This window comes from Staurois parvus, unplaced genomic scaffold (assembly GCF_062004578.1).
Source record: "Staurois parvus isolate SC_StPar_1 unplaced genomic scaffold, SC_StPar_1.0 ptg000017l, whole genome shotgun sequence".
Classification (NCBI taxonomy): domain Eukaryota; kingdom Metazoa; phylum Chordata; class Amphibia; order Anura; family Ranidae; genus Staurois; species Staurois parvus.
The window spans coordinates 23,081,154-23,103,034 of record NW_028317813.1 but is presented as its reverse complement, the minus strand read 5'-3'; the positions used below and the strand labels follow the sequence as shown (position 1 = coordinate 23,103,034).

At 42.3% G+C, this 21,881-nt stretch overlaps 1 protein-coding gene across 2 annotated transcripts in view; it reads right to left on the bottom strand.

Annotated features, from left to right (window-relative positions):
• Positions 1-2,197: 2,197 nt before the first annotated feature.
• The window catches only part of PIP4K2C (phosphatidylinositol-5-phosphate 4-kinase type 2 gamma), a 142,644-nt gene continuing 122,960 nt past the window's right edge, over positions 2,198-21,881 (bottom strand). Inside the window, exons 9-10 of one of the 2 annotated variants that reach the window (XM_089681394.1) lie at positions 17,348-17,451; positions 2,198-6,383 (exon numbers count right to left, since the gene is read on the bottom strand). In XM_089681394.1, coding sequence (XP_089537520.1) covers positions 6,303-6,383; positions 17,348-17,451 — 185 coding nt within the window. In that variant the 3' untranslated portion in view covers positions 2,198-6,302. The remainder of the gene's footprint in view (positions 6,384-17,347; positions 17,452-21,881) is intronic. The other variant, XM_089681404.1, reaches the window with a different exon arrangement.

Genomic DNA, 21,881 nt, shown 5'->3' with positions numbered 1-21,881 from the left:
CATCACAATTATGACAAATCACGGCTTGAACTATCTTGCTTTGCATGAGTCTCATATATTAGTTTCACCTTTTAAGTTGCATTACTGAAAGAAATGAACTTTTGCACAATATTCTAATTTTTCGAGTTTCACCTGTAGATCCTCTCGATGTAGAAATGATTGTAGGGTGGTACACGTAGTACTAGTCCAGGTCCCTATTAACCACGTGCCTACCAGGCACTTATACCCCCTTATTTACCAGGCCAATTTTCAGCTTTCAGCGCTGCCGCACTTTGACAATTGCGCGGTCATGCAACATTGTACCCATATGAAATTTTGATCATTTTTTTTCTCACAAATAGAGCTTTCTTTTGGTGGTATTTAATCGCCACTGGGCGCTTTACTTTTTGCGCTATAAATAAAAAAAGTGCAAAATATTTTTTAAAAAAAAAGTTTCTTTGTTTCTATTATAAAATTTTTCAAACAGGTAATTTTTCTCCTTCACTGATGTGCGTTGATGAGGCAGCACTGATGGGCACTGATAGGCAATACTAATGAGGTGGCACGGATAGGCGGCACTAATATGCAGCACTGATAGGCGGCACTGATGATGGGTACTGATAGACGGCACTGACTGGCATCACTGCTGGGCACTGACTGGCGGCACTGACTGGCACAACCGCTGGACACTGACTGGTGGCACTGACTGGCAGCACTGCTGGGCTGCACTGGTGGGTGGCACTGGTGGGTGGCACTTCTGGGCACAGGTGTGTGACACTGCAGAGTGGCACAGGTGGGTGCACTGCTGGGCACAGGTGGGCGCACTGCTGGGCACAGGTGGGCGGAGCTAGTGGGCGCACTGCTGGGCGGAACTTGCGGGTGCCACTGCTGGGCACCGATCATCAGGGCACTGATCATCGGTGCCCTGATGATCGGTGCCGATCCTCGCTCTGACAACTGCCGGTTCTCGGCAGTACTTTCCTCACGATCTGACAGCGTGAGGAAAGTGCAGCCGAGAACCGGCACTTGCATTTCCCTCTGATCAGCGTGTCATTGGACACCGCTGATCACGTGGTAAAAGGCCGCTGTGATTGGCCTTTTTGCCACATCACGTGATCAGCTGTGTCCGTAGGACACAGCGATCACGGAGATTGCCGGGTGCGCGTCCCAGAGAGCGCGTTCTGGGAGGACGTCATATGACGTCCACTCAGAACTGGCCGGCCGCAGTGCAGCCGTCATTCGGCTATCTGCGGTCGGCAACAAGTTAACAACAGCGTTAAAGTCTCCACAAAGGTAAAACCTTTGTGTATATTTTGAATTTTCTTCATTGCTCTATATAGAAATAGGATCTGACCTTTGCTTGGTGCATATGTATTTGCAATAGTGTAAGGGCTATTGTTTAAGTCTCACACAATTATAACAAAGCGTTCATGAGGGTCAAGAAGAGAAGTGTGAAGGATAGAGCGTTCTTTATGGCTATTAAAGTGCCTGTTTTCTTGACTTATGCATTTGCAGTAAAAATATGAGGAAACAATGTGTGTGCATTTGGGAGGTTTTCCAGCTAAAAAATCAATTTCATGTACACAAATGACACCTTTGACATTGTTAGCTTCTTGCCACATAGCCTTATGCTTAAAAGGGCTGTTCAGGCTGGGCTTTTAGAGAGATAACTTGAAGATCCATGTAGAAGGATAAATGTTGCTTGGTTTTGTTGATGTCATACTCCCAGTACATGAAAAACTTTCTGACATATGGCCATAAGCTCTTTTCCATTGCCAACCATCAGTGTAGTTCCCGTAGGGATTGTGTCTTCATCTGTAAGAACATCTTGCGTGGTAACTTGGTATCAAAGGTGTCCTCAAACTAAGAGCAGTCTAACAGCAACAAGAAGATAAATAAAAAAACATGAAATTTATCTCAATGAGCAGATAATACCGCATATTCGTAAGGAGGTATTAGCCCAATAGAGCAACAGAGTATACCAGAACTTATTAAGCATCTGCCACATCTTGAGTTAATGATGAATCAGTTTTGTTTGTCAATGTCAGTCAGGGTTTTTTTCCCACATTGGTTCTAGCCTAGAGAGTGATGATTAAGCTGGTGTAGCATTTTTCATCAGCAGGCAGTATGCTCCAGTGTTTTGCAAGACGCATACCTTCATCCACCAAGATCACTGTGTAGGTTTTCCAAGGTATCACACTTTCACACCAAAAAAAAATATTATATAAATAATTTTATTCCAGAGCTCTTTTTAACATTACAGTTTGTATGCAATACTATAACAGAATCTGACCAGTACCATTCTTTCAACATTTTGTTTGCAACACTATGACAAAATCTGACCAGGAATAATGTTTTGAGGTTTTGATTCCCTTTACACAATGACTGCAATTGGAATAAAGCACTGTAGAGGAAGAGGAATGCAGAAACATGTAAAGCATGTCACCCTCCTGTCCCTCTGCATCTCTTGCTGTTTACCTCCGGTAAGTGCTGGGAGCTAGAGGCAGGTGCCCACTAGCAAAGCTGCTGTTTTCTTGCTAGCTATGGTGTCATGTGTACCTGAACCAATGGGAAGGGGGGTGGGGGGTGCCCTGGCCAAAATCACAGCTAGTGCTACAGGGCACCAGGGAAGATCAGAAACGGATTAACAAAGAAAAAAAAAAAGCATACATAAGTGATAATTCCTTTTTAAAGTGCTTCTATAGCCCAGACTTTTTAGTTTTGGTTACAGTAGTAATTAATAGACCCCTTTTCAGGTTTTATTTTTTATCTCTGGGTCCCCAGAGGGTTCAACTGCCTTCTCTTCTACTGACAACCATAAAGCTTTGAATTTGTCAATGATCATAGTCACCAAGATAAACAGAGCTTCTACCAAGCTCTGTTTATCTACCAAGACAGTAATAAAAACATGACAAGGGTTCTAAACCTCTTGCTCTATCCAAAACATTTTTGGCTATAGAAACAATTTAATAAAAATTCTTAGTAATTTTTTTAAACTACATAGATATTTAACATATCACCACATGAATTCACACAGGCCTCCTTTTCTTCAAACCAGCTTCAAAACACTGCAAACCATACTTGCCTCCAAAACGTAACTACTTTTATCTACCATTCTAAACTGAATATTACAGTTAACAGAATATAGAAACATATATGAAAACAAGTCCATCAAAAATTGCTTATCTACAGAAAAAAAAAAAGTATAAGGCACTTACAGTATATGAAATCTGTGAGATATAAAATAAAGACCAGCATACAGTATCTTTCCTGAATCTTTCTTGGGCCTCTGAAAAAGTTATAGTTTAACAAAATACATGAAACAACTTTTCAGTCACCCTAAAGAAAAAGTAGTTGAATGAAAATAAAGGCAGTCAGAAACACATTCATATTTTTTACCTACAGTAAGGGTAAAAGCTGAAATCCAGACAGGCATAAAATGCCAATACAGATATGCACTTTAAACCTCAACCAAAATAAATAACTGAATTTGACTAAATTTCAGCAGAACAAAATGTATTTACTTATTGAATACGGGCCCTCCGCCATGTAAAAACACCTATTTTAGTACTACCTTTTTTTTATATTGCCATACAAGTATGGAGATTAAGCGGATCCCACCTTGAGATCATTGATAATCGTTGATACATTTTTTTCTTTCATGGATTAGGGTTTTATATTTCCTGCACATTTTATTAAAGGCCATTTTGAAATATATTTGTAGGTGTTCATCTACCCTTTTTCTTTGCTTGCAGAATTGTATAATAAAGTCAGTAGGCTGATCCACAACCTGAAAGCTGAGTCAGAGGTTGTGACATCATCAACCTACCTCTCTGGCTCAGCCAGAGGAAGCTTTGTACTAATTGATAGAATACATCGCTTTCTAGGAGTGGCTGAGCACCGCTCAGACAGACTCTTGTGTACCGGGTCTGAAACAGGAAGGTCTCAGCTCACACCCAGAACACACTGTTGTATGCTGTAAGTAGCCTCAGCTACATACAGTTTATACTGCAAATCCAGCAGCCTCACGTTAGTGAAACACAGTTTTTTTGGGCCAGCTATCCTTTAAATATGTTCCCCAAGTGTAGATCATGAGTATATACTAGGAAGGTAGGTGTAAAAGTGCAGTTGGTAAATCTACATCTAAAAAAAGACTTTATAAATAAGGTTTATGGAGGTATATCACAACTTAGCTTTTGAATGTTTAAACATTTTTATAAAGCATGTGCTGACCCACCAGCTATTTGGAAGTACTTCAAAATTTATTTTGCTTTTAACATTCGATTTCAGAGTGAATGCACATTTCCGAACAAAAACCACACCCACTGTTAGAAGAACAGAACAAAAATCCACCCTGCTACTTCGAATTGAGAACATTACAATTTTGAGAACTTCGCTATACCCTCAATGTACATAAAGGATTTCCAATGAAACTTTAACTGTGCTTCCTGTTCAATAGTAGCACGCAATTGTTTTGCCATGCTGATCATCTTATTTCATTGCAATGCTTTCTTACAGTGACTTGCTCAATTGTTTGTGTCAAACCCCCCGTAAGGCTCCAAGTAGCGAGAGGCCAATGCAGTGTTGTTTATTCATACCAAAAAAGGTGCATGTGATTTACTAATGATGATAGGATTGTACTGATTTACGTGAAGTCTGCACTAAATAACTTTTCTACTTTAACTTGGCCAGTTGTCTACAGTAAAGAAATAAAACGTTAGAACAGCATTTAAAATCTGATATATTTAATAAAACTAATTATACCACCCACCAGAATATAAAAATAACATAACCCTTGTACTGTGTGACCTCAAAGAGCACCATCAAGGCACACTGGTTATTATGTTAATCTCCAAGGAAACCATATTTACCCTACTGGAATGAAAGCACTCCCTGGAAACAGTATTTTACAGGAATGCAAAAGAAAATGTCATGTCTACTTGAAACGGCAAAGAACATACAAAAAATAAACACACAGAAAGAACTCTACATGCAGGCCATTGTCATTGTTCCAGGGCGCTGGTTTTACATGAGGTTTTTAACAGAAAATGGCTCAACACACGAATGGTGGAGCTGCATTTAAAACCACAGCAAACCTAACAAGTAAAAATTTAACACTAACAGTTTGAAGACTGCTAAAATTCCCGTAAATCAGACATTTACCAGTCACACATGCCGAATTATAAATGCGCCCATATGCCAGAAGCTGAAGGGTCGCTTCACACTGCCCTACTGTGTTTTTGATAAAGTGCAGCTAATCTGCGGTTTTCATGTGGGTTAATTGCGTTTTCCCATAGACTTTTTTTTTTAGATCTTACAGTAATGTTATTGAACAGCTACAAAAAAAAATTACAACCAAAGCAAAATATACACAATTCATGCTGCATCCTTGATGCACTTTTTGGGGAAAAAAAGAGGGCCAAAATCGCGGGAACTCATAGAAGTCCATGGAAAAGTACAGCTAACTCACATAAAAACCACTGGTAAGCAGTGCTTTTAGCAATAGCGCAGCAGAGGAGTGTGACGCCACACTAAACTTCAGCAGCTAGTACACATCTATAGAAGGGCATTTACAAATGTTAATTGTAAAAGCCCATATTAAGCATGTTTTACCACTTTATAGTCTGGTCCTGCAGTGTGTTTCCAATTTTTGCTCAGAAAGTAGAAAGTACCTTCCTGTCCCCTCCTGCATACCTCCTGAGAAGTGCCCTCATGCATACTTATAGCACTTAGGAAGGGGAAGGAAGGAGGGGTAGCTGTCTGACCACATGTGACAACAAGACTACAAAGTGCACTGGCCAGAAGTCAAACTCTGGTGTCTATTTACTCATTAAGTAACTGCTATAACAAAACGTGAAGACTATGAAAACAGAAATTGTCAGTAAAACATATATCCAAATAAATAGACAATATGATAAAATTAGTGAAGATGTGACCAGCAATAACACTGCATGTAGCTTATAAGACTTGAACAAGTGATCAATCATCTGATTTCTATTTCCAAATTTTATCACTAGACCAAAAATGGTTTAACAGCTTAGTACAAACATGAGAAACTCTATATATTTTCTCTTTATTTGGTCCATCAAACTTCCCTCCAGCAGTTTTGAAAACACTTCAGTATGCGGCTTCATAAATATTGGCCAGTTTGGTAGTAAAGGCTTCCAAGTTAAAATTATGTTTGAAAAGTAACAATTAAAAAGGCAATAAAATCCTTGGCCTAAGATCAAAACAGTAGAATTCTGATTTGGTCTTCTTAACAGAATACTTCAGTCAGATTATATACATCTGAGATTGCAATCTGATTTGTCAGCTCTGAAGCCCTATGCAAAGATGTTTGTGACAAATTCCAGGAATCTCTTGCCATACTGGTCTGGATGAACAGTAGATATCTCAGCTCCAGCCTAGAAAACAGAGGTAATATAGGTAAGATACTTCTTTGAAACTGATTATTAGTGCTGTGTTTCTTAAAACACATTTACACAGAATCATAAACTTGCTTGCAAAACAAGCACAGCAACACCTTCCCCTTACACACTAGTCCAACATTATATATATATATATATATATATATATATATATATATATATATATATATATATATATATATATATACACACACACACACACACACACACACACACAAAAAGATTTTTACCACCCAATATACCTGTACAATTTGCACTTAAGCACAGACACTGTCATTGCTTACATTAGTTGGTTCAATATAAATGTTTACACCCAAACACAAGACAATCCTTCTAGTAAATACTTTAAAAAATTAGAAACAATGTACAAGTACCAAAATATGACTGTTTCAGTCTACTGCAGTTCCCGTTAGAGCTCAGACTGCAAGTGGAAGGGGCAGCACAAAAACCCAGCAAGTAGGAGCTGTAGCTGTGGCGTTTCTCTGGGTTGTTTTGATCTTGGTATAAGATAGAGAGACCATTTGTGAAAACATTTTATTGGTTCCACACTTTAATACCTCATACAGGGGAAGCTCGTCAGTGATCTAGTCCAGATGTCTGGGTTGATCTAAGTGCTTGATAGAGGGGTGTGTTACTATTTTCAATTCCCTATTGACCTCCATTAGACAATTTTATCATTCATTCACTCAGCTGGACCACTGAGGGGTCTGTTTGCATAGACAATGCATGGAATTAACCAGCAAGGATCCTTTGAATTTCTGGTTTTAGGAATGGCGATAATACTGTTTATGACATCTCACCTTTCCTCCTGAAGATTCAAATTATAAATTCAATGAATTGAAACGTGTTGGGGTTTTTCTCTTTGGTGATATATAGCCTAATCATCGCCATCCACAGCAAAATTATGTTTTGTGTACTGTGTCTATGTTTTTCATTGACGTACTATGTTCAATAAATTTGCATTTTTTTTTATATAAGATCTTTTTCTCCTTTTGTAGTTTTGGTTCCTAAAAAGTCCCTTTTCTTCTCTGTATGTTTTTTATGGCTCTGCAAAAACCCAGTCAGCTGTGCTAATCCAAGATAGTTGTGGATCCTCAAGAGGATTTCCAAGGGGCAGCAAGACAACGACCAAGAGAACATCAAGTGATCGCACAGGCCTCACCTGAAAGTCTCCACTACCCAATGACTAGGCCCGTAGGCCAACCTGAGGGAGCAGACACTGCTAGCTTTAATTATTAATCTCAGCGCAAGTTGTGCTATGATTTCCCACAGCAAACAGCTTTCCTCTAGTACAGGAGCGTCAAACTGGTGGCCTTCCAGCTGTTTCGAAACCTTCCGGAGTCATGCTTGTAACGGTCAATCTTGCAATGCCTCATGGGACTTGTAGTTTGGCAACAGCTGGAGGGCTGCCAGTTTGAGACCCATGCTCTGGTACATTACATTGGTTTGGTCCCCCATGATGACCACACATTCTCCACAATACAATTAAAGATCCCCTTGGCTGTTGTAAGGTCCTGGTTTCACTTTCTAATAGATATACTCTGTTATCCTTGGTTATTTTCTAGCCGTTCATACCGCATCTGGTGATGTGCAGCACTACAAGCAGATCCTGTTATTTTTCATCTTACCGCTGAATCCTTATGACCTTACCATTCCCTGAAACTTTTCCTGTGCCTGTTAACTGATACTATTATAGGCAAAGAGATTACTAAAACTGACAGGTGTTCTAATCTCTCTCCCCTATGAGAAACAAAAAAAAGAAGTTTTACCTTTAGTTACACTTTGAGCATTATATAACTGCTCCACCTGTTGTGGTGTAATGGATATTTTTGCACACAGGCATGAGTAACATTTTCTCTTCCTACGTTTTATAGTGTCACATTACAAATGTTTTCTGCACAGTTTATAGCTTTAAATTTTGTAATTTATTGCACCTTTTGCCTGTGTAGACACTGCTGACCCCAATGTTACCATTTGTCTCTTATTGCTATGGTGACCACCCATGCAATGCTTCATTATACAGCCTGCTTTCAATGTTCCTTTAGGTTTTTTTCCCCCTTTTCTTTTTTGTTACATTTTCTATTCTTTTCCTAACCCCATCCCCTCCTGCCATATAAGTGGTTTCCCTGTCATTACTCCAATTTGATGCTGTTATCCCACAATGTCCTTCCCTCCGCTGCCATCAGTCATGGAGCTAAACTTATTTACATTGACAGCTCAAGGGCTGAATATTCCTCACAGAAAAGACTAAGGCCTTTCCCATTTTTTAAAATTCCCTTCATGCCAATATCATCTGTTTACAACAGACACATTTGTCCAAAGCCTCTTGTCCAAGTTACTTTTCTGCTGCGTACCTCCAAATATACACTACAAGTGCATCACTGAAAGTATGAGGCATATTGAGGGGGGCTTTAAAAGGTCAATTCCATTTACTTGCTCCCTGGAATTCTGTGATCCCAAGATTACCATATTCTGCTTTTGGGGTATCTGGGCTACAAGGCTTACCAAGTTAAAATGGTGGCATATTACACCCCTAACATCCACCAAGGCCCCCTTTTCACTTATCTGTATCAGCTTATCAACTTCCATGCTCAAGGTTCTCTTGGGGTGATTAATGTAATGCTAAAGCCAACCTTGGACATGCATTCTTGCTCACATACCCAAATGTTACCTGATTAACCACAAGCCTACGGGGCACTTACACCCCCTTCCTGCCCAGGCCAAATTTCCAGCTTTCAGCACTGTCGAACTTTGAATGACAATTGCGCGGTCATGCAACACTGTACCCATATGACATTCTTATTTTTTTGTGACAGATAGAGCTTTCTTTTAGTGGTATTTAATCAACTCTGGGTTTTTTATTTTTTCTTAAACCAAAAACCACTGAAAATTTTGAAAAAGAAGTTTCTTAGTTTGTTATACAATTTAAGTGATTTTTCTCCTTCACTGATGTGCGCTAATGAGGCTGCAGTATTGGGCACTGATAGGCTGCACTGATGGACACTGATAGGTGGCACTGATGAGGAGGCACTGGTAGGTGGCACTGATGGGCATTGACAGGAATCACTGATGGGAACTGAAAGGCAGCACTGATAAATGGAAATTATATATGGCACTGGCTGGCACCACTGACAGGCACTACTGATTGGCAGCTCAGATGGGCACTGATATGTGGCATTGATGTGCACTGGTAGGTACTGATATGTGGCATTGATGAGCACTGACACAAGGCACTGACAGGTGGCACTGCTGGGGCTACACTGATCATCAGGGCTACACTGATCATCAGTGCCCTCAGCGTGACAGCTCGAGAGGAGAGAAATGCCGATAACCGGCATTTCCCTGTTTACATGTGATCAGCTGTGATTGGACACAGCTGATCACATGAGCAAGCCGACATCTTCGGCTCTTTCCGTGATCGGTGATCCACTGTGTCCGAGGGACACACGCTCCCACGATTCCTCCCACTGACACCAATGATGGTGTCCCATCATTAGTGTCAATGTGTGAGGAATAGTGCCCCATCATTGGTATCAGTGGGAGGAATCGTGCCCCATCATTGGTGTCAGTGGGAGGAATAGTGCCCCATCATTGGTGTCAGTGGGAGGAATAGTGCCCCATCATTGGTGTCAGTGGGAGGAATAGTGCCCCATCATTGGTGTCAGTGGGAGGCCCACTTGGGACAAGTGAGGGGCAGTGGGACAGGAGGAGCTCAGAGGGACAGGTAGGGGACAGTGTGACGGGGGGCATGGGACAGGATCGGGGCAGCGGGACAGGAGGAGCGCAGAGGGACAGATGGGGGGCAGCATGGTGGGGGGGCATGGGACAGGATCAGGGCAGTGGGACAGAAGTAGTGCAGAGGGACAGGTGAGGGGCAGATGGACAGGAGGAGCGCAGAGGGACAAGTGAGGAGCAGATGGACAGGAGGAGCGCAGAGGGACAGGTGAGGGGCAGATGGACAGGAGGAGCGCAGAGGGACAGGTGAGGGGCAGATGGACAGGAGGAGCGCAGAGGGACAGGTGAGGGGCAGATGGACAGGAGGAGCGCAGAGGGACAGGTGAGGGGCAGATGGACAGGAGGAGCGCAGAGGGACAGGTGAGGGGCAGATGGACAGGAGGAGCGCAGAGGGACAGGTGAGGGGCAGATGGACAGGAGGAGCGCAGAGGGACAGGTGAGGGGCAGATGGACAGGAGGAGGGCAGATGGACAGGAGGAGCGCAGAGGGACAGGAGGAGCGCAGAGGGACAGGTGAGGGGCAGATGCACAGGAGCGCAGAGGGACAGGTGAGGGGCAGATGCACAGGAGCGCAGAGGGATAGGTGAGGGGCAGATGGACAGGAGCGCAGAGGGACAGGTGAGGGGCAGATGGACAGGAGCGCAGAGGGACAGGTAAGGGGCAGATGAACAGGAGAAGCGCAGAGGTACAGGTGAAGGGCAGATGGACAGGAGACAAGCAGAGGGACAGGTGAGGGGCAGTGGGACAGGAGGAGCGCAGTAGGACAGGTGAGGGGCAGATGGACAGGAGGAGCGCAGAGGGACAGGTGAGGGGCAGATGGACAGGAGGAGCGCAGAGGGACAGGTGAGGGGCAGATGGACAGGAGGAGCGCAGAGGGACAGGTGAGGGGCAGATGGACAGGAGGAGCGCAGAGGGACAGGTGAGGGGCAGTGGGACAGGAGGAGTGCAGAGGGACAGGTGGGTGGTAATGGGGACAGATGGGTGGTAGCGGGGACAGATGGGTGGTAGTGGGACAATGTGGGGGACAGGAGGGGGAAGTGGAACAGGTGTGGGGCAGGGTGACATGTGGGGGCAGTGTGATGGATGGGGGGCAGTGTATCAGGGGACAGTGAGACAGGACTGAGGGAGCACTAGTCCTCTAAGGACTTACCTGTCTAGCAGCGGCTCCTCCAGATGGTGTCAGCATCACCAGGTGCCTGTGTCCCTTCTCTCCCAGGATCTCTGGCGGCGGCGGCGGCAAAGGAGCAGGTGGACTCCGCCCCCGACCTCGTCCTCTTCTGCTTCCTCCTTCTGGCCTTCCTGCACATCCCGGCACTTACAGCGGGCCCCGCCCCTCACGTGCTCCGAGCACACACCGGGGATCCGCCCACCACTCCTCTTCTCTGCAGCCGGTGACATGCGCAGATGCGTCAGGGGGACAGATTTTCATGGGGGGACAGATCGTGCTGCTACACCGGTCCCTCAGCCATGGCGGCCCTGCCCCTGTCCTATGGAAGTGTCCCTTCCGTGGGAAGGGGGGGGGTGGCACTGCCACCGTGCCGCCCCCCTGAAAAGTGCCGCCCTAGGCAAATGCCTAGTTTGCCTCGCGGCAAATATGCCCCTGGTCACAAGGAAGGAGGAGGGGGGGGGGGAATGGTGGGTGAGGTTGTGGATGCTGAACATGTCACACCCTAAATACACATGTAACACATTCAGAAAGGTGAACTTATCCTTTAATCTTCACATATCAGTCATTCAGGATTCCTTGGTCGACTGCTGTAGAGAACTGAACCTGTCTAAACAAGCAAGTCCAAGTTAACATATATGCGTTCTGAAAAAGCTCTGTTTTGCGCATGTTATTCTTCCCCACTAATCACACGCGGTTTGTTTGAATACGTATGCATTTGTTGATGCGACTTTGCAAGTGCTCTTTGTCAGACTCTGAGTGGAGCAGCTGGGCTGTACTACCTTCTCCCTGCTGGGGCAGCCACAAATCCCAGACTAAGTGGTGCCGATACAGTTTTCTTGTTGTCATCCAGTGATCAGCCATGAGAGAGAAGTCTGTCCAGGGAACCACACTGAGGACTCCTTAGATCTCCGATTTCTGGGAGACAGAGGAGGGCCACGTCTCGTGTGTGCACACATCCCACAAACTGATAAACATCTGACTGATGGAGTATTTAGATCCTATCCACTGTGTGATTGAGCAGGGCTGTCACTGTGTTAGTATTATTATTGTGTACACTGAGCTACAAAGACTGGAGGGGAGGAGGAGGAGGTATATGTGTGTACAGGGAGGATTGCAACCTCATCATGAGTGCTGGAGAATCACAATCCTATGGGAACACCAACATCAATCTCACTATACTCTATAGCAGGCGAGTGTGGAACATATCGATCCAAACTCGCACAGGACCCTTTTTAGGCAGCCAAAAATGCACTGCAGTTGGATTGCATGTGTGTGAACCACCTCTATAGAAACACATGCTATCTAGAAACACATCACCTGTAATGTGAATCAGTGTCCATGCAAACGCATCACAATTTGCATGTGTGTGAACTAGGGCTAATGAACAAGGCTCTCTATTAGCCAAATGTCTTTGTAGGCAGGACCATCCATCATAATACTGCAGACTTGGGCCATACCAGTGACCCTGCTAAAATACTTCTGTAATTTCATAAGCAGATGCAGTACCTTACTGCTTCTACTAACTTTAACCGCTTCCAGTCCATCGATGGGAAAGATGCGGCCAGCAGCATCTCGTTCCAGGGACACTCACTGTGTGACATCAGAAACCAGACGCTATGAGGATTTTGTCATTGCCAGTTCTTTGTTTACCTAGCAGTTACCAGCCAGTGAAGCAGCCAGATCAGACTGATCTGTGTCTGGCTCCACTGGAAGCCAGAGGAGAGATCTGGGGGTTTCTTAGGTGCTGTTCCACATGTGAACGCATTTTCAAAGCTTGACATGTTCGGTATCTATTTACTTGGCATAACATCATCTTTTACATTTTACCAAAATTGGGCATCGTATTGTGTTTTGTGCATTAAATTTAATTAAAATGTATTTTTTCCCAAAAAAAAAAAAAATGCATTTGAAAAAACGTTGCACAAATATCATGTGACATAGAAATATGCAACACCCACCATTTTATTCTCTGGGGCCTGTGCTTAAAAACATATTATGGTTGGGGGTTCCAAGTAGTTTTCTAGTAGAAAAAATATGTTGTTTTTTTTACATGTAGAAGAGGGATGCCAGGCTGGAAGTGGCTGAAGCATCCCTGGTTGATAACTTCTTTTCTGGCCTTCCCCTCCCAGTTTGGCAAGTTACACGCTAGGCTCAAATCCTCTATATCTTCCACAGATACACTTAGTCATTAAATCCTTGAAAACTACCAAGCTCTCTGATGGCTTTACAGCCCTATACTATATAACATTCACACATCTTTGTCATCCATTACCTTATTTTGATCTCTTGAAAAGACAATAAATTACTATAGACCCTGACATTTTGCGGGCTGCAGTGGCCATCATCCTGATATAGAGCACCGACCACCATAACTGGTCCAATTTTTGACCAACTGATACAAGTTAGATGTCAAATTACTAGCTAAAATCTAAGCCTTTAGGCTTAACAATGAGATCATCACTCATTAGCAAGGACCAAGTGAGCTGCATACCCACTTACCAAGCAACGGACAACATTCACCAACGTCTTTACATACATTTGGCCAAATTGCACCAGATCATTGTTTCCTTTGGTCTTGGACAAAAAATATGGTCCTACTTAACCTACATGCTTGAAAAATGGGGATTTAGCTTGCAATTCCTCAAGTAGGTGCAAGCACATAAAATACAGGCTGCCATTTGAGGTCTCCAGAGACACACACCTGGCTCTCCTCTCGTGCTTACACTGGCACCTGAGCTTCTAACCACAACTACCTAAAATATACATGAGGCGGTATCAAAAAGTTTTGATACTTGAACCCAAGGCCTTTATTCAATATGTAGGCATTCACTCCCTGCAGTACACTATCTCTAGAGGCCTGGCCCTCCTCATGTTCTACCCTCTCACCTTACTTCCTAATTGAACCCTCCTGCTGTCCAGGTACAAATCAATCTCAAGGCTCCAGGTCAATCAAGGCAAATCCAAGCCCTGAACATCAAACATTTAACGCTCCAGTTTTATTTGCCTTTTCGGTGGGAAATGACAAGCCACCATAATTGGGGATTTGCATTACATCAAATTATGACATATTATACATGCCAAATATCTCAGCTCTTCTATGACAAACCAAGCTACTCCCTGAATAATGGAAATGTTACCAAATATCAGGGACTTGGCGTCTGAAAATCCTGTATCCCATTAAAAGTGTTACCAATCGCTATACTGTCTAATATACTGCATTTATTAGAATGTGCCTTCATTCACTGTAATTTGGGGGGCTCTTTTTGAGTCTTTAGAAAAAAATAAAAATTAAAAACAACGAGAGAAAAAAGAATTATCTTCTAGCAAAGAGGATTCAGTGGACTATCTTTGCCTTATATCCATCCCCTTGCTTTCTTATGACTATTATTCAAGGACCTCTTTGGTTTAGCCTGTAAGAAGCAGAAACTGCCCCTACTGCCACTGTTATGACCTTCAGGGAAAAGGCATTCTCTCGGCTATATACTAGTCCTTACTGGAGGGCCAAAGGTCAACTCCCTTATCTTATATGGAATACTGGAAGAGAGACCTTAAAGCAGTAATAAACACCCCAAATATGTATTATACTGTAGCTTACCAATCCTTAAAATTTGATGGCTGCCTTTGTTTTTTTTATTCTCACCTGGTGTTTTGGCCAGTAACAGAATTTCTGTCATGACTCCTATCTGAGGAGGAGCAACAGAATCACCCTTAGACAGCAGTACGGTCGAGAGGGTAGTAAAGTTACATGGACTAATAGACTTGGATGGACTTTACAAAATCGACTAACAATATATAGCCTTTTGCCAGCTAACACTTTTAGCAATTACACAAAACCATTTATTTTTTTGTTTTGGAAAAAAGCTTAAATTAATATGAGGACTACTGTAAGCACACCTGTCAGCACTAAATGGTTTGTCTCATTTGCTGCACAGCCTGGTCTGTTAAGGGAATGTGAAAAACAACATTAGGATCAACAGGTCAAAAAAGCCACAGTAACAGAGGACACAGGAAAACAGACTGCTTTGTTGATTTATATGATAAGTCCTACCTTGTAAAACAACCCATTCAGTTTAAAATAAAAATGCAAGGCAAAACATTTGTGTACTTATACAAAAAATGATTTATAATTCTTTTTTAATATAAGAGATCACAGAATCTCTGTTCTCAGCTGCATAAGGGTCAAAAAAGAGGTGGGGGTGGAAAATCAGCAGTACACCGATGTCCCCAGTGAAGGTATGTGCTGGGGGGGTCGTTTCAAGTAGACATCAGACCACTGGAGGAAAGGCAGGCTGATCACCCAGGACTACCTGAAAACTGACCATGCTGGGATGGATGTGCTCTTATGCCTAGCGTGGTCAGTTTTTAATAGGAAACCAGGGGGACTGTCAGGAACATCAGGGATTTCACACAAAGCAATACAAAGAGAACAGTATATGTTTTACCACAAGTACATGGTACAGCAGACACATCAGGAATTTGAAATGTTGGGGTAACATACTCTTTAATGCTAGTGACAGGCTGCATCATGTGTCATTTTTGATTTTGCCTTTACTACCAATTAATAGGCATTTGGACACATTAGAATTAAAATATGGGACTCTATGGTCCGCTGCTGTATGATTTCAATGACCACTGAAGCCAATTACAAGCTGTTTATGCACGGGTACTTGGTACTGCACAGGCAAGGCCAAATTTGTTCCTGGAGCCTCTCCTCCCGTTTTCAAGGTTGCACTGATATAGGGACTCTCCTCAGTTTGGTGGAGCTGCCCTCAAATTAGACACTACTGGAACGGTGTCTACTTATATAAGCACATTTGAGGGGAAAAAAAAAAATATCTATTGAAGGCCCTGTTAAGTCTAAAAACAGAGGGATACCCCAGTTACCAGTTTGCTTTGCAGTTGTGGTTTTTCAACTGCAAAGCAAACCTTACCAATAGTATGAAAATCTGCTACTTCAACAGTACAACAAATTAAGCAGATGTCTTGGTACTTAAATAAAAAACCATATGTGATACTTTATGGCTCTCTGCCTAACTTTCAAAGGGTCTGGACACCAGATAAACTATCAGATTATTGGATGAGCTCTGGAGCTTGTACATAAGCAAGGCAAGACCACGCCAATCTTTCTTCAACTTTCTACCTTTTCCATTACCTATCTTTGTGTTCTGTTAGCACCAAGGGACCATAAACTGCAGGTTTATGATTCTGTGTAAACAGGGTCTTATTAAATTTCATTGTGCATTCGTTATTAGTCCAGTTTGATATTTTATTGCAGTTTGTGCACCCTAATGTCATTCGTTTTTATGTCCATCACTGAAGAAATATTACCTGTGTCCTTGCTTAATTTTTGTAAAACTCAAAAATAACCTAATGTACGGTAACACAAACATCAATTCAGGGAAATAGGCTGCTGAAGTTATATGCAAACTTTCCTGCAAAGGTTGAGTTAGGTCCTACCCCATCCTGCTTCCAAAGCCTCCTTACTGGTGTGGGAGGCTATTCATCATAGGGGACCCAGACAGGTAAAAGACATCCCTATATCTCTGGATCTACATATTTTGGCATGTGGTTTTCAGGGAAGGTAACCTCTGCTTATACAGGTGTACATCTTACACTCCAAATATACTCAAATTGTAGGGTTTTTAAAGAATATTTTAGTCTGGGGTTGACAGTGAGGGGGTAGATGCACTCACTGGCATCATTTATTGTGAAATACTCCACCTCTTTCCACTGGATCTTAAACTTCAATACCTTACCACAGCCATTAGGGGCCAAGCAATGGAATTTCCCACATCTTGCTGTATTTTACAAGACTAGGATAAGCTCTTGCAGTAGTTGAAGTAGATGGTCAGAAAAGAAACCCAGGTATAGACCCACTAACAAAATTAAAGCAGCTGGGTAAATCAATTCAATAGTACTGTACCAAAAAATTTAATTATACAATAAAAAATTATGTGCAGCATTATGTACATGTTTGTTATTCCCAGCAAGAAATTTCTCTAATTCAGTAAAACACAAAAGAAATACTCTGACTTTACCCCATGCTTCACGGTTTTAGCTGCATGAGCGGCTTTCTTCTTGGTATCATACTGTGTTAAAATATCAATGAGTCCCATGAAATAGACCTCTTTCTGTGGAGCACCTGTAAAATTGCAGACAGAACAGATATGTCAAAGTCCAGTATATGTTTTATTAAGTATGATTTATGATGTGCCTTTCCCCCTGTCTGATTATAGCAAAAAAAAAAAAAAAATCCCAGTGGTGAATACTACCAAAATAAAGCGTTACCTGTCTAAAAAAAATGCTAAAAAATTTATATGGGTACAGTGTTGCAAGACCACGCAATTGTCATCGAAGTGTGATAACGCTGAAAGCTGAAAATTGACCTGGATAGGAAGGGGGTAAAAGTGTCTGGACTTGAGTGGTAAACGCATAGCCTCGACTCCCCCCCCTCCCCCCCCTCGAACATCCAGTCTGCCCTGCATTGCAAAGGAGTTCAGCAGTCATCTTTTGGGTTACTGCTTCCTCCATTACAGACAGTTTATGACCCTACTTGTGAACAACAAGGTTGCAAGTTATACAGAAGAGACTCCATATGCCAGAGCCAGTTGCTGAATGTGTTGATTAAAAAAAATGCACCATTTCTTTTGTACCATGCAAATTGCTAATTTACGTGCACCTAATACTGCCTGTGATTTACTGCACTTAGTCTTGTGCCCCTGGTGTGTCTTTTTGGCTCTACAGATTACCCACAAACCCACCAATTGAGTTGGCTGGTACCATGATGTCCTGCTATGCTGAAGATTACCACCAGAGGCCCTAACTTATTGATGAGTGAGTTTTTATAACTGTTGGAGTGAAAGACAATTGGCAGTTTACACAAATACATTTATTTTTTTTTACATACTTAGATCGTGCCCCCTCCTCTCTCTATATGTTCACCCAGAGTTACTTCAATCTCAAAGGAGGTCAACTATCTGAGGTCAGCAAAATGTCACCCTGGATATTCCAATTGAACTTACGGACTGTTTAACTCATTATCAGTATACACATGACATTCATTGCACCATATAGCTCCCCCACACCTTTTTTTTTTATGTACAGGATCTTTAGTCTTTAACCATGAGTTAATATATGCAGCTGTCTTCAGGTGATGGGACAACTAGCATCAGTTTTGCAGCAAGCAGAGATCAAAAAGAACAGAAGGTTACCTGTGTCCTGAATTCTGCTCCAAGAAATCTATTTTATTGGCAACTCAAAAACCCTTTTGTCTTATTGTCTTGGTTGTACAGTACAGAACACCAGATCTTTAGTTTAACCATGGGACATCCAAAAGCAGTCCAACTGAGGGGTAAGCAATATAGTGAACAAAACGCCAACAGGCGGCACAAGAAGGGCATGACAGACCCAGAGAGAAGCTTTTAGTACAAAGCAGAGGGGGGCTGAGCAGCAACCTGGAAAGGGTTTAGCTGAATTAATTGCCAGGTTGAAAATCCAACATCCAAGCGACAGTCTGGCCTTGCAGGTCAGATGTACGGCTTTGTCCAAGAACTAAGCGCTTTTCCTACACTATCAGAATGTTTAGTTGCAACAAATGTATGGCACTGCCATAAGGAAGACCATCAGGCCCCAGACTCTCATGCAAGCATGAATCAAGGGTCGACCTGGGACAAAAAAAGCCCGGCACAAGAGTGGAGGGACAGAAACTTGTCCCAGGGTAGGAAGGTCCTGGACAAAGCCAAACACAATTTCAGGCCCAGAAAAGCCTAATCAATAAGCTGTTTTCACCGATGACTTTTGCAGGTTCAGATACCAAAAAATGCTGCAGACCCTGCATTGGCCACTGGATATTAGCTAAAAGGGATAGGGAGGACTGATCCATTGACAAGAGATTGTTCGGGAAACCCAAATTGAGAATCCCCTGGGAATGGTACAGACCTAGAACCAGAGGCAATCACAATGGTGAAGACCAGAGAGCGGTGGGGGGTGGGAAAGGGCTGTGGACAGAGAGGAAGAACAAATGCTCATCACTTAAAAATGATGATAGTGTTAGAGGAAAAAAAGTGTCTGGACTTGAGTGGTAAACGCATAGCCTCGACACCCCCCCCCCCCTCGACATCCAGTCTGCCCTGCATTGCAAAGGAGTTCGGCAGTTATCTTTTGGGTTTCTGCTTCCTCCATTACAGACAGTTTCTGACCCTACTTGTGAACAACAAGGTTGCAAGTTTTACAGAAGAGACTCCATATGCCAGAGCCAGTTGCTGAATGTGTGGATTAAAAAAAATGCACCATTTCTTTTGTACCATGCAAATTGCTAATTTACGTGCACCTAATACTGCCTGTGATTTACTGCACTTAGTCTTGTGCGAAAATAAAGAAAAAAGACCAGAGGGTAAAGGACCCAGAGGCCAAAAAGGGGGTCCAAATGAGGACAAACTGCAGCCTTGAAAACCAAATAATAAACAAAAATAATTTAATTTGCAGTAAAAAAAAGTACAAATATCACAAAGATATATATACGGCATGATAAGCCAAAATATACAAAAAATTACCTCACCACCACCCAGGGGGAAAGAAAGTCAAAAGCAGAATGGCAAGATCAACCTGGACTACACAAGACATGCAAAAGTCCCATAAAGATGTGATAAATAGTAGACCTGTGATGAATAGTATAGTCTCAAAATTTGAACAAGACCGTGAAGATGACAAGCAGGTGATGATATAGATAGCTCAAGAAGGTATGGTGAGTACCAAGGACAGGATTCATGTATAAATCACATAACCATATAAACATACACGAGAAGTGCATAATAATCAATCTAGATAAACATGATCCTTGACGCAACCATCAAAAATAATTGATATAATCCCTAGTATCAGGGTAAAGAGCTGAAGATCATTCCTCAGGTATCAGGTAAAGTATGAAAGTATTACAGATCTCTCATCAAAAATATGCGGTTAGGCTTGTGGTACAAAATTATGTAGAATACATCTCCTCAATATTGCAAGAGTGGTTTGATGATGGAAGGGAAATGGCAATATATGACATAATATGCCCAATTTCCCAAAGGTCATTTAGACAGTCAATGATTATCATGTAGACATGTATCATACAGATGGCATAATAGCTTGGTGGAGCCCATAATATGCATAATATATAGATGCCTTGCATACTTGAAGCACGAGGGGTTGTCAGGTGAAGACCCAGTTCAGGAAAAGTCCACAAAAAATGCAGATATGGTAAAGTGGAAAGCTTGTATCAAACCTGTAACAGCTAATAGTCATCAACCGACCTGTAGCCCATGCGGGGATAGTTGCTGAGGTCAGTGGAGTGGAATCCTGTGTGTTAACAGGTGAAGATCCTCCCAATATAGGGAAAGCTATCAGCCATTGTTGGGTCAGATTCCTGTTGCCAGCCCCAAAAGTGCCGTGATAATAGGCTTGTAATGCAGAGTTATGTAGAAGACATATCTATAATATATCAAGAGTGGTTAGATGATGGCTATAAAAATGGCAAAATATAGCATAATATGCCCAATATCCCAGGGATCTTTTGGCCAGTCAATGATTGTCATGTAAACATGTATCATGCAGATGGCATAATTGTTTGGTGGAGCCGGTAGTATGCATAATATATAAATGCCTTAAATAATGGAATGGATGATTTATGACATACCACACATACCACATATGACATACCGCATATAGCGGTGCAACATAGTGGCTAAGGATGGCAGCCGTACATGCCGTAAGGAAAGCCGTGGCTCCACAGAGAAAATGTATGGATGTCAGGTCCTGCAGTCTGACCGAGCCACTCCGCAGGGCTGCGCATGTGCCAGCGTGTCCAGGAGGTGACGTTGACGCGTTTCGCCCACTACATCACATGGGCTTCTTCAGATAAAGGCAGCCATGTTAATGGAGTCCTTATATAGTAACACAAAGCTCTTTAACGGCCAATAGGTGTGTTCTTTAAATTTAACAATGGCTGAGAGGGAACAAAAAAGATCAATGACATTCACCAATAAATGCAGTTAACACTTAAAAGAAACAAAAAGAAAAGCAAAGGATCAAACTATATCAAAGTTATATATATATATATATATATATATATATATATATATATATATATATATATATATATATCTCCACCAGAGATAGAAGACATATATGGCTGAAACAGGTAAATAAAATAATCAAAACAAAAGTTTGTATGAACAAAAAGTGGAAAACAAAAGACAAGGGATATGGCACACCCGGAGAGAAAAAAAAAAATTATATGCAAAAGATCGATCAAAAAAAAAAAAAAAAAAAAAAAAAAAAGGGGGGGGGGGGGTTTGGAGGAAGGGACCTATTTGTTAGTTGTGAATGCTTGGACACACTTTAATAACTAAAGACAGCAAAGTTAAGGCTTCAAAAATGCCTGGAGGCTAAACTCATTGTTGAGGCCAAAGGGTACCATGGATCCTAATTTAAAGATCCATTCCTTTTCTTTCTGAAGGTGAGCAGTATCAAAGTCTCCTCGTCTTGAGGACAGTTTAAGCACATAAATGACCTTGGCACGCAAATCAAATC